This window comes from Stegostoma tigrinum, chromosome 2 (genome assembly GCF_030684315.1).
Source record: "Stegostoma tigrinum isolate sSteTig4 chromosome 2, sSteTig4.hap1, whole genome shotgun sequence".
Lineage (NCBI taxonomy): Eukaryota > Metazoa > Chordata > Chondrichthyes > Orectolobiformes > Stegostomatidae > Stegostoma > Stegostoma tigrinum.
In genome coordinates, this window is record NC_081355.1 from 152,592,193 (window position 1) to 152,609,367 (window position 17,175).

At 48.7% G+C, this 17,175-nt stretch overlaps 1 protein-coding gene across 1 annotated transcript in view; it reads right to left on the reverse strand.

Annotated features, from left to right (window-relative positions):
• Positions 1 to 17,175, reverse strand: part of LOC125467038 (growth hormone-releasing hormone receptor-like) — an 81,768-nt gene that overhangs the window by 34,653 nt on the left and 29,940 nt on the right. Inside the window, exon 6 of the mRNA XM_048562382.2 lies at positions 9,035 to 9,167. Coding sequence (XP_048418339.1) covers positions 9,035 to 9,167 — 133 coding nt within the window. The remainder of the gene's footprint in view (positions 1 to 9,034; positions 9,168 to 17,175) is intronic.

Consider the following 17,175-nt stretch of genomic DNA (forward strand, 5'->3'; position numbering starts at 1 on the left):
GGATTTTAGTCAGGCTTTCAACAGGGTGCCTCATGGAGGGGGCTCATCCAGAAGATTAAGATGCGTGGGATCCATGGGGACTTGGCCGCATGGATTCAGAATTGGTTTGACCAAAGAAGGCAGAGGGTGGGGTGGAAGGGTGTTCTTCAGGCCTCAGGTCCGTGACTAGTGGTGTCCCACAGGGATCTGTACTGGGGCCTCTGCTGTTTGTGCTATATTTGATTGACTTGGATGAAAAAGCAGATGGTGGGTTAGTGAGTTTGCTGGTGACACAAGGATAAGTAAAGTTGTGGATTGTGTAGAAAGTTGTCATAAGATACAGTGGGATAGAGATCAATTACAGATATGGACGGAGAAATGGCGGATGGAGGTTAATCTGGGTAAGTGTGAGTTGCTGCACTTTGGGAGATCAAAAGTTAAGGAAAAGTGTACAGTTAATGGCAGGACCCTGAACAGCATTGATGTACAGAGGGATCTTGGGGTTCAAGTCTATAGCTCCCTGAAAGTAGCCATGCGAATAGGTAGGGTGGTAAAGAAAGGGTTTGGCATGCTTGTCTTTATTGGTTGGGGAAATGAGTACAAGAGTCAGGATGTCATGTTGCAGCTTTATAAGACTTTGGTTAGGCCGCATTTAGAGTATTGCGTTCAATTCTGGTCACCACCTTGCAGAAAGGGTGTGGAGGCTTTGGAGAGGGTGCAGAAGGGGTTTACCAGGATGCAGCCTGGATTAGAGGGCATGGGCTATAAGGAGAGGCTAGAAAAGCTCTGAGATAACAAGGTATAGAGCTGGATGAACACAGCAGGCCAAGTAGCATCAGACGAGCAGGAAGGCTGATGTTTCAGGCCTAGAATCTTCTTCAGAAAAGATTTTCTGATGAAGGGCCTAGGCCCAAAACGTCAGCCTTCCTGCTCCTCTGACGCTACTTGGCCTGCTGTGTTCATCCTGCTCTACACCTTGTTTTCTCAGATTCTCCAGCATCGGCAGTTCCTACTATCGCTAGAAAAACTCAGGTTGTTTTCTCTGAAGTAGCAGAGGCTGAGGGGAGGCTTAGTAGAAGTTTATAAAATGATGAGATGCATAGATAGGGTTGACAGTCTGAATTTTTTTTTTCCCCAGAGCTGAAATGTCTAAAACTAGGGGACATGCATTTAAGGCGAGCGGGGGTGAATGGTCAAAGAGGACATGAGGAGCAAGCTTTTCACACAGAGTGGTTGGAGTCTGGGATGTGTTGCCAGGGGTGATGGTGGGGGCAGGTACGATAGGGGCATTTTGAGGCCTTTTAGATAAACACAAGGAATAGAGGGATATGGACCAAGGACAGGCAGAAGGGATTAGTTTCATTTGGCGTCACTTTTGGCACAACATTGTGGGCCGAAGGGCCCGTTCCTGTGCTGTACCGTTCTATGTTCTATATCAGCCCATACACAGATATCACGTCATCTTCTCCATCCAAAACCACCTTCCATTTGTGTCAAAAAAAGGTGAGATTCATTCTTTATCTCACTCCGTTCACACCTGCTTGCTGCCTATGCACTGAACTGGGTCACTGTGGGGTGTCCATTCACCTCAGGCATCTAAACATCAGAACCAGGAACAGTTGGAGGCCATTCAGCCCTTCAAGCCTGCCCCACCGTTTAACATCATCATGGCTGATCTCATCTCAGCCTCAACTCCAGTCTCCTGCCCACACCCCATAACTGTTCAACCTATTACTGATTAAAAACATGTCGGCATCCTCCTTAAATTTACTCAATGTTCCAGCATCCACTGCCCTGCGGGGGAGTGAATTCTACAGACTGATGACCCTTTGAGAGAAATAATTTCTCCTCCTTGCTGTTATAAATCTGTCATCCCTTATCCTAAAACTATCACCTCTCGTTCTAGATTCTTTTTTATTCACTCACAAGATGTAGACATCGCTAGCCAGGCGGCATTTATTGCCCATCCCTAATTGCCCAGAGGGTGGTTCAGAGTCAACCACAATTGCTGTGGGTCTGGAGTCACATGTAGGCCAGACCAGGTAAGGATGGCAGTTTCCTTCCCTAAAGAACGTCAGTGTTTTTCCAACAATCGGCAATGGATTCACAGTCATCATAAGATTCTTAATTCCAGACATTTATTGAATTCAAAGTCCACCAGCTCCCGTAGCGGGAATCAAACCCGGATTAACAGTCCAGCAATAGTACCGCAGAGCCTTCACCGTTCACACACACACACACACACGCACACCCACACACTCACACCCACACACGCACACCCACACACGCACACCCACACACGCACACCCACACAGGCACACCCACACACGCACACCCACGCACTCACACCCACCCTCGCACACGCACACACGCACACCCACACACTCACACCCACACACGCGCACACACACTCACACACACACACTCACACGCACACCCACACACTCACACGCACACACGCACACCTACACACTCACACCCACACACTCACACACACACACGGACACCCACACACACACACGCACACACTCACACCCGCACACACTCACACCCACACCCACACACGCACACCCACACGCACACATGCACACCCACACTCTCACACCCACACACTCACACCTACACCCACACACTCACACCCACACACTCACACGCACACCCACACACTCAGACCCACACCCACACCCTCACACCCACACCCACACACTCACACCCACACACGCACACCCACACACTCACACCCACACACTCACACGCACACATGCACACCATCACACTCACACACACACACACAGGCACACCCACACACTCACACCCACACAAACGCACACACGCACACCAACATACTCACACACGCACACCCACACACTCACACCCACACCCACACACTCACATGCACACACGCACACACACACACTCACACCCACACACTCACACCCACACACTCACACGCACACACTCACACCCACACCCCCACACACCCACACCCACACACTCACATGCACACACGCACACACACACACTCACACCCACACACTCACACCCACACACTCACACACCCACACCCACACCCACACACTCACACCCACACCCACACACCCACACCCACACCCACACACCCACACCCACACACCCTGACACCCACACACCCACATGAAGAAGCATCCTCTCTATATATACTCTGTCAATCCCCTTTTGCATCATACACACAGTCGATCACCCTGATCATTCTAAGCCCCAGTGAGTACGGGCCTAAGCCTACAATCTCTGCTGCTAAGACAGACCCCTCAGCACTGGAATAATCAAATGAACCTACTCTGCACTGACTCTAACATAATTACAGCCTTAGGATACGGGGATTGCTCACAAACTGAATGTTTAGCAGTGAGGTGAGTTTCTTCTGAAGAAGGGTCACTGGATCCGAAACATTAACACTGTTTCTCTCTCCACAGATGCTGCCAGATCTGCTGAGTTTTTCCATAAATTTCCGTTTTTTTCAGATTTCCAGCGTGCACGGTCTTTAATCTTCAGTGCAGTCACATGCCCTCTGCACTGGTTTAAATGGAAATTAAACCTAGATTGTGTGTGTGTGTGTGTGTGTGTGTGTGTGTGTGTGTGTGTGTGTGTGTGTGTGTGTGTGTGTGTGTGTGTTTGTGTGTGTGTGTGTGTGTGTGTGTGTGTGTGTGAGTATGTGTGTGTGTATGGGTTTGTGAGTGTGAGTATGTTTGTGTGAGAGAGAGTGTGTGTGTGTGTGTGTGTGTGTGTGAGTGTGTGTATGTGTGTGTGTGAGTGTGAGTATGTGTGTGTGAGAGAGTGTGTGTGTGTTTATGTGTGTGTGTGAAAGAGTGTGTGTGTGTCTGTGTCTGTGTGTGTCTGTGTGTGTCTGTGTGTGTGTGTGTGTGTCTGTGTATGTGAGAGACTGAGTGTGTGTGTATGCATGAGTGTGTGTGTGTTGACTGTGTGTGTGCATGCGACTGTGTGTGTTTGTGTGTGTGTGAGACTTTGTGCATGTGAGTGTGTGACTGTGTGAGTGTGTTTGTGTGTGTGTGTGTTAGTGTGTGTGTGTGAGTTTGTGTGTGAGAGTGTGAGTGTAAGAGTGTGCATGTGAGTTGGAGAGTGTGCGTGTGAGAGAGTGTGGGAGTGTGCATGTGAGAGTGTGAGTGTGAGAATGTGAGTGTGAGAGTGGGAATGTGAGAGTGTGAGTGTGTGTGTGCATGTGAGAGTGTGAGTGTGGGAGTGTACATGTGAGAGTGTGAGTGTGGGAGTGTAAGTGTGGCAGTGTGAACATGAGTGTGTGTGTGCATGTGAGAGTGTGAGTGTGAGTGTGGAAGTGTACATGTGAGAGTGTGAGTGTGAGAATGTGAGTGTGGGAGTGTGCAGGTGAGAGTGTGAGTGTGAGAGTGGGAGTGCGATTGTCTGTGTACATGTGAGAGTGTGAGTGTGGGAGGGTGAGTGTGGGAGTGTAAGTGTGGCAGTGTGCACATGAGAGTGTGAGTGTGAGAATGTGAGTGTGAATGTGAGAGTCTGAGTGTGAGAGTGTGCATGTGAAAGTGCGTGTGTGAGAGTGTGCATGTGAGTGTGTGTGTGTGCATGTGAATGTGCATGCGTGAGTGTGAGAGTGTGAGTATGATTGTGAGTGTGTGTGTGTGCATGCGTGTGAGAGTGTGAGAGTGTAAGTGTGGGAGTACGAGTGTGAGAGTGTGAGTGAGAGTGTGAGTGTGAGAATTTGAGTGTGGGAGTGTGCATGTGAGAATGTGATTGTGGGAGTGTGCATGTGAGAGTGTGAGAATGTGAATGAGTGTGAGAGTGTGAGATTGCGTGTATGAGTGTCAGTGCGTAAGTATGGGAGTGTGCATGTGAGAGTGTGAGTGTGAGAATGGGAGTGTGAGAGTGTGAATATGAGAGTCTGAGTGTGAGAGTGTGCATGTGAAAGTGCGCGTGTGAGAGTGTGTATGTGAGTGTGTGAGTATGTGTGTGTATGTGAATGTGCATGTGTGAGTGTGAGAGTGAGTGTGTGTACATGCGTGTGAGAGTGTAAGTGTGGGAGTGCGAGTGTGAGAGTGTGAGTGAGAGTGTGAGTGTGAGAATGTGAGTGTGGGAGTGTGCATGTGAGAGAGTGAGAATGTGAATGAGTGTGAGTGTGAGATTGCGTGTATGAGTGTCAGTGCATAAGTATGGGAGTGTGCATGTGAGAGTGTGAGAATGGGAGTGTGAGAGTGTGCGTGTGAGAATGTGAGTGTGAGAGTGTGAGTGTGTGAGTGTGAGTGCGTGTGAGAGTGTGAGTGCGTGTGAGTATGGGAATGTGAGTGTGGGAGTCGGAGTGTGAGAGTGTGTGTGTGGAAGTGTGAGTGTGAGAATGTGAGTGTGAGTGCATGTGTGAGAGTGTGTGTGTGTGAGAGTGTGAGTGTGAGAGTGTGTGTGAGAGAATTTGAGTGTGAGAGTGTGAGTGCATGTGTGAGAGTGTGAGTGTGAGTGCGTGTGAGTGTGGGAGTCGGAGTGTGAGAGTGTGTGTGAGAGTGTGAGTGTGAGAATGTGAGTGTGAGAGTGTGAATGTGAGAGTGTGCATGTGAGAATGTGAGTGTGAGAGTGTGAGTGTGAGTGCATGTGAGAGTGTGAGTGTGAGAGTGTGAGTGCGTGGGAGTGTGTGTGGGAGTCAGAGTGTGAGAGTGTGAGTGTGGGAGTGTGAGTGTGAGAATGTGAGTGTGGGAGGTGCATGTGAGAGTGTGAGAGTGAGTATGAGTATTAGTGTAAGTGTGAGAATGTGAGTGAATGTGCGTGTGAGAATGTGAGTGTGAGAGTGTGCATGAGAGAGTGTGACTGTGAGTGTGATTGTGAGTGTGAGAGTGTAAGTGTGGGAATGTCAGTGTGAGAATGTGAGTGTGAGAGTGTGAGTGTTAGAGGGTGCATGAGAGTGTGAGTGCATGTGTGAGATTGTGAGTGTGAGTGTGTGAGTGTGAGTGCGTGTGAGAGTGTGAGTGTGGGAGTCGGAGTGTGAGATTGTGTGTGTGGGAGTGAGTGTGAGAATGTGAGTGTGGGAGGGTGCATGTAAGAATGTGAGTGTGAGAGTGAGTGTGAGTATTAGTGTGAGTGAGAATGTGAGAATGTGAGTGTGAGAGTGTGCATGAGAGAGTGTGAGTGTAAGAAAGTAAGTGTGAGTGTGGGAGTGTGCATGTGAGAGTGTGACCGTGAGTGTGATAGTGAGTGTGAGAGTGTGCATGTGGCAATGTGCATGTGAGAGTGAGCATGTAAGTGTGGGAATGTCAGTGTGAGAATGTGAGTGTGAGAGTGTGAGTGTGTGTGAGAGTGCCAGTGTGAGAATGTGAGTGTGAGTATGAGAGTGTGAGATTTTGTCTGTGAGTGTGAGTGTGGGATTGTGCATGTGAGAGTGTGTGTGAAAATGTGAGTGTGAGAATGTGAGTGTGGGAGTATGTGTGTGGGAATGTGCGTGTGTGAGCGTGACAATGTGAGTGTGAGGGTATGTGTGTGGGAATGTGCGTCTGAGAATGTGAGTGTGAGAGAATGAGCGTGGGAGTGTGAGCGTGGGAGTGGGAGTGTGAGTGTGAGCGTGGGAGTGTGAGAGTGTGAGTGTGAGTGTGTGAGAGTGTGGGTCATTAACTCCTAGTGGCTGTGTGAGAATTATCGAAGGGAAAATGCAGATAAAGATCGACCGATCTCACCAGTGGGCGATGCAGCTAAAGAAGGGCCGTTCGTTTCCTGTGCAAGCGGCTGATGGTCCCTGAGTTAAACCACCCACAGCAACCAGGGGGTGATGAACACACAGAGAACGGACAGACAGCGAGGAGGGGCGGTGGGGTCCGCGAGGCAGTCTGCCGGGAGCTGTGCTCGTGTGTAGGGAGGGCCAAGCTGGGCTGGCAGAGTATGATTTGGTGGGATATGGGGAGAGGGGAGTGGGGGTTAGAATAGATTCCCTACAGTGTGGAAACAGGCCCTTCGGCCCAACAAGCCCACACCGCCCCTTGAAGCATCCCTCCCGCACCCATCCCCCATAACCCACACACCCCTGAACACTACAGGGAGTTTAGCATGGCCAACCCACCCTAGCCTGCACATCTTTGGACTGTGGGAGGAAACCGGTGCACCCGGAGGAAACCCACGCAGACACGGAGAGAATGTGCAAACTCCCCACAGACAGTCACCCGAGGGTGGATTCGAACCCGGGTCCCTGGAGCTGTGAGGCTGCAGTGCTAACCACTGAGCCACCGTGCCGCCCCCAGTTAGAAAGTGGATCACCTCATGTGAGGTTTCGGCATTGCTCTCGGTGAGTATGCACTCTGTGAACTGCCCTTGTTGGGGTGGGGGAGGTTTGGAGCACAATGTGATTTACCCCCTGGGGAGGGATCTGATTTGCCCCGGTATTGGGTCCCCCACTCCAGATCAAGGTGGCTGTTACCTGCGTCCAGGCAATGATGCATCTCCTCTAAACGATGGCCCAGGGGACATAGCACACCCTGAGGGCGTTAAAGAGGGGTTTGTTAAAGAGGGACCTGACCGAGTCAGGGAGATACCAAAGGCTACAGTTGGTGAATAACACAGATCGCCAGAAGTTGGTATTTCTCCAGTTGATAAAACTTTCTCCACCCCACTGCCTGAGGGAATGAGAGGGTTAATCATTACCAAAGGTAAACTGGAGTGTCACTATGAACGTGTTATGCATTACATCCGAGATATCGTAAACTACAAACCACTAACACTTCCTGTTTGGGTGTCAATGTTCACTAGGGACGCCCAGAATCTTACAACAGGCCATTCTTCCCATTAGGACCCTGCATCCTTCTCTGTGAGAATCATCTTGGCCACTGTCGAGCACAGATCGGGCGAGAGATTACAGGGGGATTGTGAGGAGAAACAGTTTTCCACAATGACTTGTAATGCCCAGAGCTTGCTATCCACTCGCTCAAAGCAGAGACAAGAAATAATTGCAACAGAAAATGGAACGGACACTAGAGGAACTGAACTTCCAGAGCAACTGTGATAGAAACATAGAAACATTGACGATAGGAGCAGGGGGACGCCATTCGGCCCCTCGGGCCTGCTCTGCCATTCTTCACGATCATTGCTGATCGTCCAAATCAACAGCCTAATCCTGCTTTCTCCCCATAACCTTCGATCCCATTCACCCCAAGTGCTGTATCTAGTTGCCTGCTGAATACATTCAATGTTTTGGCATCAACTACTTCCTGAGGTAATGAATTCCACAGGTTCACCACTCTTTGGGTAAAGAAATGTCTCTTCATCTCCGTCCTAAATGCTCTACCCCGAATCCTCACACTGTGACAACAAGGTGTAGAGCTTGATGAACACAGCAGGCCAAGCAGCATCAGAGGAGCACGAAGGCTGACGTTTCGGGCCTAGACCCTTTTTCAGATTTTCTGAAGAGGAGTCCAGGCCCGAAACATCAGCTTTCCTGCTCCTCTGATGCTGCTTGGCCTGCTGTGTTCCTCTAGCTCTGCACTCTGTTATCTCAGATTCTCCAGTGTCTGCAGTTCCTACTACCTCACACTGTGACCCCTGGTTCTGGACACACCCACCATCGGGAACATCCTCCCTGCATCTACCCCGTCCAGCCCTGTTAGAAATTTATGAGTCTCTATGAGACCACCCCCCATGCCTCATTCAACTGAACTCCAGCGAAAACTATCCCAACCTGCAATCTGGCCTTTAGGGATCCCGCATTGACCCAATGGGTTGAATGGCCCCTTTCCATGCCATCATAGGACCCTTACTATTATTTCAATTATTGTTCCTTGAAATGGACAAGACCCAGCATTTGCTGCCTGTCCCCAGTTGCCCCTTGAGAAGGCGGGTGTGAGCTGCCTCCTTGATCCGCTGCAGTCCATGTGCTTTGGGTTGACTCACAATGCCCTGAGGGAGAGGGAATTCCGGGATTTTGACTCAGCAGCAGTGAAGGGACGGCGATGTATTCCCAAATCGGGATTGGGAGTGGCCAGGCCACTGTGTATTCACTTTCATTTCGAGCTGAGCTCCCTGCAGCAAACCCCCAGAGTGTACATCCCCGAGGCCAAAGGGCAGTTACCGTGGAAAAGGTGCAGTGGTCAATACTGTCATCACCGAAGAGGACAGCATCCTTAATAAAGACCGATAAACTGCGAAGGATGAAGGTGAAGAACAATTGGACGTGGATATAATTCCTCATGCAATGCAGCCTCCTGGAAAAAGAAAAGACGGTTCAGGTTTTATTCTTTATTTATGAAAAATATTTTATTTTTTTAATTCATTCGTAGGATGTGGGCGTCGCTGGTCAGGCCAGCATTTATTGCTCATCCTTATATGCCCACAGGGTATTTAGTGCCAATCACAATGCTGTGGGCCCGGAGTCACGTGTAGGCCATGACTATGGCAGTTTCCTTCCCTAATGGACATTAGTGACCCAGATGGGTTTTAAATATTTGTATTTAGCAGAATCTTTATTGAATTTAATCTTCACCAGCTACCTTGGTGGGACTCGAACTGATGCCCACCCCCTTCACCACCTCCCCCCCCCCCCCGCCCCCAGACCATTAACCTCGATTTCCTGATTATACACCCAACCACATACCACCGCACAACACCTGCTCAGGACAGACACTGAGAGATTGTTCCTGCTCCTCAGAGGGTCAAAGGACAGATACATAACCACAGGGGAAGGGGCGATCATTTACAGTCCTCTGAATTAGGCCGCTCAGCCCCTCAAGCTCTGTTATTCAATAAGCCTGGTCTAATAGCTCCACATTCCTGACTGCTGCCCTTTTAAGCCTGAGATGTCAAGGAATCTCTTCTCCCAAAGAGTTAGACAACTTCGGAATTTTCTCCAGCAGGGGATAAAGAAGATATCATCATTGGCTTGGGATAGACAGATTTGTGATTCTCCGGGGATATAAGGAATGTGGGGAATGGGCAACAAAGTGGAGTTGAAGCCCACAGTCAGCAAGGACGATCGATGGGCTGAATGGTCTCTTGGTCCTGCTATTTCTTCTGTTCTTCCATCAGCGTTTCCTGCTCTTGGTCCTGCTATTTTTCTGTTCTTACATCAGTGAAGTTGGTAACGCCCTCTGGGTAATTGTGAGCTTGGAATGTGTCTGTAGGTTGTACAGCGATGGTACAAACTGCTACCTTATTAATGAGCATTTAGCTCTTCCCATGGCACAATTCCAAACCAGCCTCACTGTTGCTGTGACTGGTACCTTTCAACCAAAAAATTTATGAGGATGTTGCCAGCATTGGAGGGTTTGAGCTACAGGGAGAGGCTGAATACACTGGGGCTATTTTCCCCGGAGCGTCACAGGCTGAGGGGTGACCTTATAGAGGTTTATAAAATCTTGAGGGACATGAATGGCGTAAATAGGCAAGATCTTTTCCTGGAGTGGGGTGCTCCAAAACTAGAGGGGGCAAAGGTTTAAGGTGAGCGGGACAAGATACAACAGGGGCCTAAGGGGCAACATTTTCACACAGAGGGTGGTGTGTGTATGGAATGAGCTGCCAGAGGAAGTGGTGGAGGCTGGTACAGTTACAACATTTAAAAGGCATCTGGATGGGAACATGAATAGGAAAGATTTAGAGGGATATGGGCCAAATGCTGGCAAATGGGACTAGATTAATTTAGGACATCTGGTCGGCATTGACGAGTTAGGCCAAAGGCTCTGTTTCCATGTTGTATATCTCTACGACTCTATCAACAGCATCAAAATTGATGACATGATCATTTAAAACAGATGGGATCTTGCTTTGTATAAGTTGGCTGTCATCTTATTAAAAGAAAACAGTGAATAAAGAGGGAGATAACAAGGTGTAGAGCTGGATGAACACAGCAGGCCAAGCAGCATCTTAATGAGGGTGAGTATGGAGTCCATAATATGATAAGACCCGTAAGATAATAAACAGAATTAGACCATTCGATCAAGGCGGAATGTTTCTCAACCCCCTTCTCCTGCTTTCTCCCTGTATCCCTTGACCCCCTTTCTAATCAAGAACCTATCCCTCTCTGTCTTAAATACACTCAATGACTTGACCTCCACAGCCCTCTGCAGCAATGAGTTCCCCAGATTCACCCCCCTCCGGCTGAGGAAATTCCTCCTCGTCTCACCTCTAGGATGTTGCTGAGTTCTCCTCAGAGTACTGTATCCAGTTCTGATCGCTCAGTTAATGTAAAGGATATTATTAAGCTGGAGATGGTTCAGAAGAGGTTTTTTTTACTACTTGTTCACACGATGTGAGCGTCGCTGGCTACACAGTATTTGTAGCCCATCCCTAATTGCCCAGAGGGCAGATAAGAGTCAACCACATTGCTGTGGGTCTGGAGTCACATGTAGGCCAGACCAGGTAAGAATGGCAGCTTCCTTCCCTAAAGTTCACCAGATGGTTTATGGGGATATTGCCGGGTGCAGAAGGTTTGAGATATGAGGATAGGTTGGGTAGGCTGGCACATTTTTCACTGGAGTGTACAAAGTTGAGGTGGCCTTACAGAAGTTTATAAAATAATGAGGAGCATGGATAGAGTTTAGTTAATGGCAGAATGGGGGATTTCAAGACTAGGGGGCGTATATTTAAGGTGAGATGAGAGGGATTTAAGAAAGACATGAGGGACAAATTGTGGTTGATGTGTGGAATGAACTTCTGGGGAAGTGGTGGATGTGGGCACAGTTACAGCATTTAAAAAACATTTGGATAAGTACGTGAATAGAAAATGTTCAGAGGGATACAGGCCAGGAGCAGGCAGGTGGGACTGGTTTAGTTTGGGATTATGTTCAGCATGGACTGGTTGGACCGAAGGGCCTGTTTCCATGCTGTATGACTCTGTGACTCTATAAAGGGCCATCCCTTCACTCTGAGGCTGACCTCTCGGCCCCAGTCTCTCCTACTAGGGGAAAGATCTTCACCATGTCCACTCTATCCAGGGCTCTCAGTGTTCTGTACGTTTCAATCAGACCACCCACCTCCCACCATTTTACCAAACTCTATCGAATACAGACCCAGAGTCCTCAACCACTCCTTATATGACAAGCCCTTCATCCCTGGGATCATTCTTGTGAAACTCCCCGAGCACCCCTCCAATGTCAGCACGTCCTTCCTTAGATACACGCCCCAAAACTGCTTGCAATATTTGAAATGAAGTGTGACCAGAGCCTTATACAGCCTCAGTAGTACACTTCTGCTATTCCATTCCAGCCCTCCTGAAATAAATGCTAACATTGCATTTGCCTTCCTAAATGCCAACTGAACCTGCATGATAACCTTACATCTCCCTAGAAGTAGCCACGCAAGTAGATAAGGTGGTAAAGAAGGTGTTTGGCATGTTGCCTTTATTGGTCGGGGTATTGAGTGCAAGAGTCAGGATTTCATGTTGCAGCTTTATAAGACTTTGGTTAGGCCACACTTAGAGAATTGCGTTCAGTTCTGGTCACCATTGCGGGAAGGGTGTGAAGGGTTTGGAGAGGGTGCAGAAGGGGTTTACCAGGATGCTGCCTGGATTAGAGATTAGGAGCAATAAGGAGAGGCTAGAAAAACTCAGGCTGTTTTCTCTGGAGTGGTGCAGGCTGAGGGGAGGCTTGATAGAAATCTATAAAATTATGAGATTCTTTTTCTCCACAGTTGTAATGTCTAATACCAAGGGGCAAGCATGTAAGATGAGAGGGGAAAAGTTCAAAGGAGACGTGAGAGGCAAATTTTTTCCACAGAGAGTGGTAGGAGCCTGGAATGTGCTGCCGGGGGCTGTGATGGGGACAGATGCAATAGCGGCATTTAAGAAACTTTTAGATAAGAACATGAATACACAAGGAATGGAGGGATATGGACCAAGGGCAGGCAGAAGGGATTTGTTTCATTTGGCTTCACATTCGGCACAACACTCCTGTGCTGTACCATTCTAGAATCCCTACAGTGTGGAAACAGGCCCTTCGGCCCAACAACTCCCACACCAACCTTCGGAGCATCCCACCCAGACCCATCCCCCTATAGCCCACCTAATCTACACCTCCCTGAACACTGTGGGCAGTTTACCACAGCCGATCCACCCTAGGGAAAACACACCTGCCATTCACCTCATTTTACCGCTCATTATTTTGTAAACCTCAATAAGTACACCCCTCAACCTCCTACATTCGTGAAAAAAAATGTCCCAGCCTGTCCTTTTAACTCAAACCCTGCATTTCCAGCAATATCCTGGTAAATCTCTTCTGAACCCTCTCCAGCCTGACAATGTAGAATAGAATAGAATCCCTACAGTGTGGAAACAGGTCCTTCAGCCCAACAAAACCCACACTGACCCTCACAGCATCCCACCCAGACCCATCCCCCTATAACCCACCTAACCTACACTTCCCTGAACACTGGGCAATTTAGCCTGACCAATCCACCCTAGCCCACACATCTTTGGACTGTGGGAGGAAACTGGAGCACACGGAGGAAACCCACGCAGACACAGGGAGAATGTGCAAACTCCACACAGACAGTCGTCCGAGAGAGGAATTGAGCCTGTGCTCCTGGAGCTGTGAGGCAGCACTGCTAACCACTGTGCCACCGTGTTCTATGGTCTAATTCGGATCTCTCTTAAGCTCCCTTGTGTTTCAGATTTCAGAAGCCTTTCCCCATTTCGAAAATAGTCTATGCCTCTATCCATGGTGCCAAAGTACATAACCTCACACTCTTTCCCATATAATACTCCAACTGCCCACTCTTTGCCCACTCTCCGAGCTTGTCCAAGTCCTTCTGCAGCCTCCCCATTTCCTCAACATGACCTGTCGCTCCACCTATCTTTGTGTCATCTGCAAACGTAGCAACAACGCCCTCAGTTCCTTTGTCCAGATTGTTCATGTATAACGTGAATAGTTGTCACATATATCCAGACTGGGTAAGGATGCCAAATTTCCTTCACTGTATCAGTAATAGTTTCAAGGCCATCTTTTTTGGAGACTGGCTTTAGAATTCCCAATTTGTTTTATCGAAATAAATTCCAGCAGAGAGTCAGACTGGGCCTCCCAATTCCGAGCCTGGTGACATTACCTGTTTGGAATACGTGGAGCTTTGAACCAGACCCCAGTTTCTCGAATGAAAATAAATTCAACAAAGGAACTACGAAGAGTACATTGCAATTTCACAGTTTTTTTTAAATTAACTCTCAGCTATTTTTATGGACAGAATTGCAATTTCACACAGAGCAGTCCAGCAATGATTGTAATTTCAAAACAAACTGAGTGCTGAATAGAACGTGTTCTGCCGCCTTTCAGGGTAGCAGCATGGCCAGTAAGTGGATGAAACAGATTTGAGGTAATTGACGAGAAGAGAAGATGAGATTTTATTTTTCTTCAAGGGGACAAGTTGTTATGGACTGAACTGTACTGCCCGCGGGCACAGCTGAAGCTGAGATGACAGTGATTCTCTGAGGGGGACTGAATAAATACTGGAAGAGATGAATCTGCAGGGCTTTGGGAACAGAGTGGGGGGAGAGGCAGCGAATTGTCATAAACGGAAAATGCAGCGGCCACTGGGAAACTAACGCAGAGAATGCTGGAGAAACTGAGCAGGTCTGGCAGACCCTATGGGGAGAGAATTAATGTGTCAAGTCCGGTATAACTCTTCTTCGGAACTGACAAACTGTAAATCTCTTCCAGCATGAGGGAGATGGGTCAAATGAACTCATTCTGGGCCATGAGATTCCGCAGCTTGCAGCTGTCATAGCCTTAGATATTCCCAGCCTTTCTGCCCAATTCGGAATGCTGTCCCTGTGGCAAATGTATAAGACACAGGGGCCGCAAAAACACTGACATGATAAGTGATAAAGAATTTCTCTGTGGTGTCATCTGAGGCTCAGGACACCAGCAGATCTCCTTCGCCCCTGTTCAAAATCATCCACATCTAGCTTTGTCCTGTTCTCTTTTTTTACAGAAAAGTTTTGAGGCTAAACAGTCTACAAAAGTCATAGAGATGTACAGCATGCATACAGACCCTTCGGTCCAACTTGTCCATGCCGACCAGACATCCTAAATTTATCTAGTCCCATTTAGCTTTGGCCCATATCCCTCTAAACCCTTTCTATTCATGTCCCCATCCAGATGCCTACTAAATGTTGTAACTGTACCAGCCTCCACCACTCCCTCTGGCAGCTCATTCCATACACTCACCACCCTCTGTGAGAAGAAGTTGTCCCTTAGGTCCCTTTTAAATCTTTCCCCTCTCACCTGAAACCTATGCCCCTCTAGTTTTGGACTCCCCCACCCTGGGGGAAAGACCTTGTCTATTCACTCTATCCATGCCCCTCACGGTTTTATAAACCTCTATAAGGTCACCCTTCAGCCTCTGACGCCCCGGGGAAAATAGCCCCAGCCCATTCAGTTTCCGCCAACAGCTCAAACCCAAATCCTCATACATCTTTCTGAGCACCAGACCAAACAGTTTGTGAGGCCTTGGGGTTGTATTTCTTTTAACCACTTGGTCAAATATAACCTCTGACAAATGAATTTTAACTTCCTTATCTGTATTCTTTCCTCTCCCCTCCTGCTTCAACCTGTGGTTTTGTGACCTTGTTAGCACACGGTCAGGAAATGTCCCAGGATATACTTCCTGCAACACCACAGTTGCCTGTTTTTCTGCCAGCTTTTCAACCACAGTAGACATTGCCCAAGAAGAAATCTCAATTTAGTATCTCATTTAAATATGTGCACTCGATGTGCAATCTTTTAGGGCCCACATTACCATAGCTCAATGTTACTGATGTCTGTCACCTTCTGTTTTATTTTATCGAGGAAATGAATCAGCAAATATGGAGCAATTCAGGAAAGGCCTCAGGCCCCCAGAACATTAGCCCTGGGTTTTGCATTTCTTGGTTGAGCCTTTGAGACCGCTCTGTCATTTAGCAGGATCAACGGCTGACTGTCCAACTCAGTGCCCTCTACTTGCTTTCTCCCCACACCCTTTGATCCATCTGGCCTGAAGCAGCGCCGCAGCCTCACAGCGACAGGGACCCGGCTTCGATTCCACCCTCAGGCGACCCTCTGTGTGGAGTTTGCACATTCTCCCCGTGTCCGCGTGGGTTTCCTCCAGCAGTGCAAAGATGTGCAGGTTAGGGTGGATTGGCCAGGCTAAATTGTGCTGCAGTGTGCTGGGATGCGCAGGCTGGGCGGGTTAGCTGTGGGAAATGCAGGGTTTTAGGGATGGGGTGGGGGGGGGAGTGGGTCTGGGCGGGATGGTTCTTCAGAGGGTCGGTACAGACCTGATGGGCCGAGTGGCCTGCTTCAGCACTGTAGGGGGATTCAATGCAAGTAGAGGGCATGGGTTTAAAGTGGGAGGAGAGAAAGAGAGAGAGAGAAAGGGTCCCAGGGGCAACATTTTATCACACAGAGGGTGGTGATCGTCTGGAACGGGCCATCAGAGGTAGTAGCAGAACTGAGTACAATTCCATCGTTTAAAAAGAACACTTCGACAGGTACATGGATGGAATGGGAACGGACGGATACAGACTGAACACACGCAAATGGGACTAGTTCAATTGTGAAAAGTGGGCAGCATGGACTTTTTGGGCTGAAAGGCCCGTCTCCACGCTTGCAAACCTCTCCGAATGCATGATCACTCCTTCTTGAAAACCCTCAATGTTTTGTCAGTGACCACTTCCAGCCCCTGCAACGATTGGCATTAATCCACGGGCATGGGGATGAAGAACCACCATTCAGCAATTCCTGCTTTCCCACACCTCCCACTGACCACAAGAGCCGAGCAGCATGCCTCAGTTACAGGTCAACGCATCCCCTCCCCAGCTATCCTTCCGTCTCCTCTCTCTGGGGTGCCTGCACCGTTTAGCCCCTGGCCTGAGGTGGGCTAGGGGTGGCAGTGGAACAGACACTTCTGATTTCCCAACGTCTTCAATCCCCCATCTCATGGCCCCCTGCCCCAACCTGGGCCTGTGCACTCCAACAGCAGCTATACCAGGGGAAGGGGCATCGTCACTGGTGTCATCTTCGAATGAGACATTAAACCCAAGAGTTTGCCCCTCCGGTAGACATTATCCCTCAGTTAAAATGAAAACAGCCGCTGTTCTGCTCACCACCTCATTTCTGTCTGTGGGAGCTTGATCTGCACAAATTAATTGCCTTATTTCTTGTGTCACAACAACGGCTCAAAAAGTTGGCACTGAAGCTCTTTGAGGAACCCAAAGGCCACGTGCGAGAGGTACTATATAAATGCCTTCCG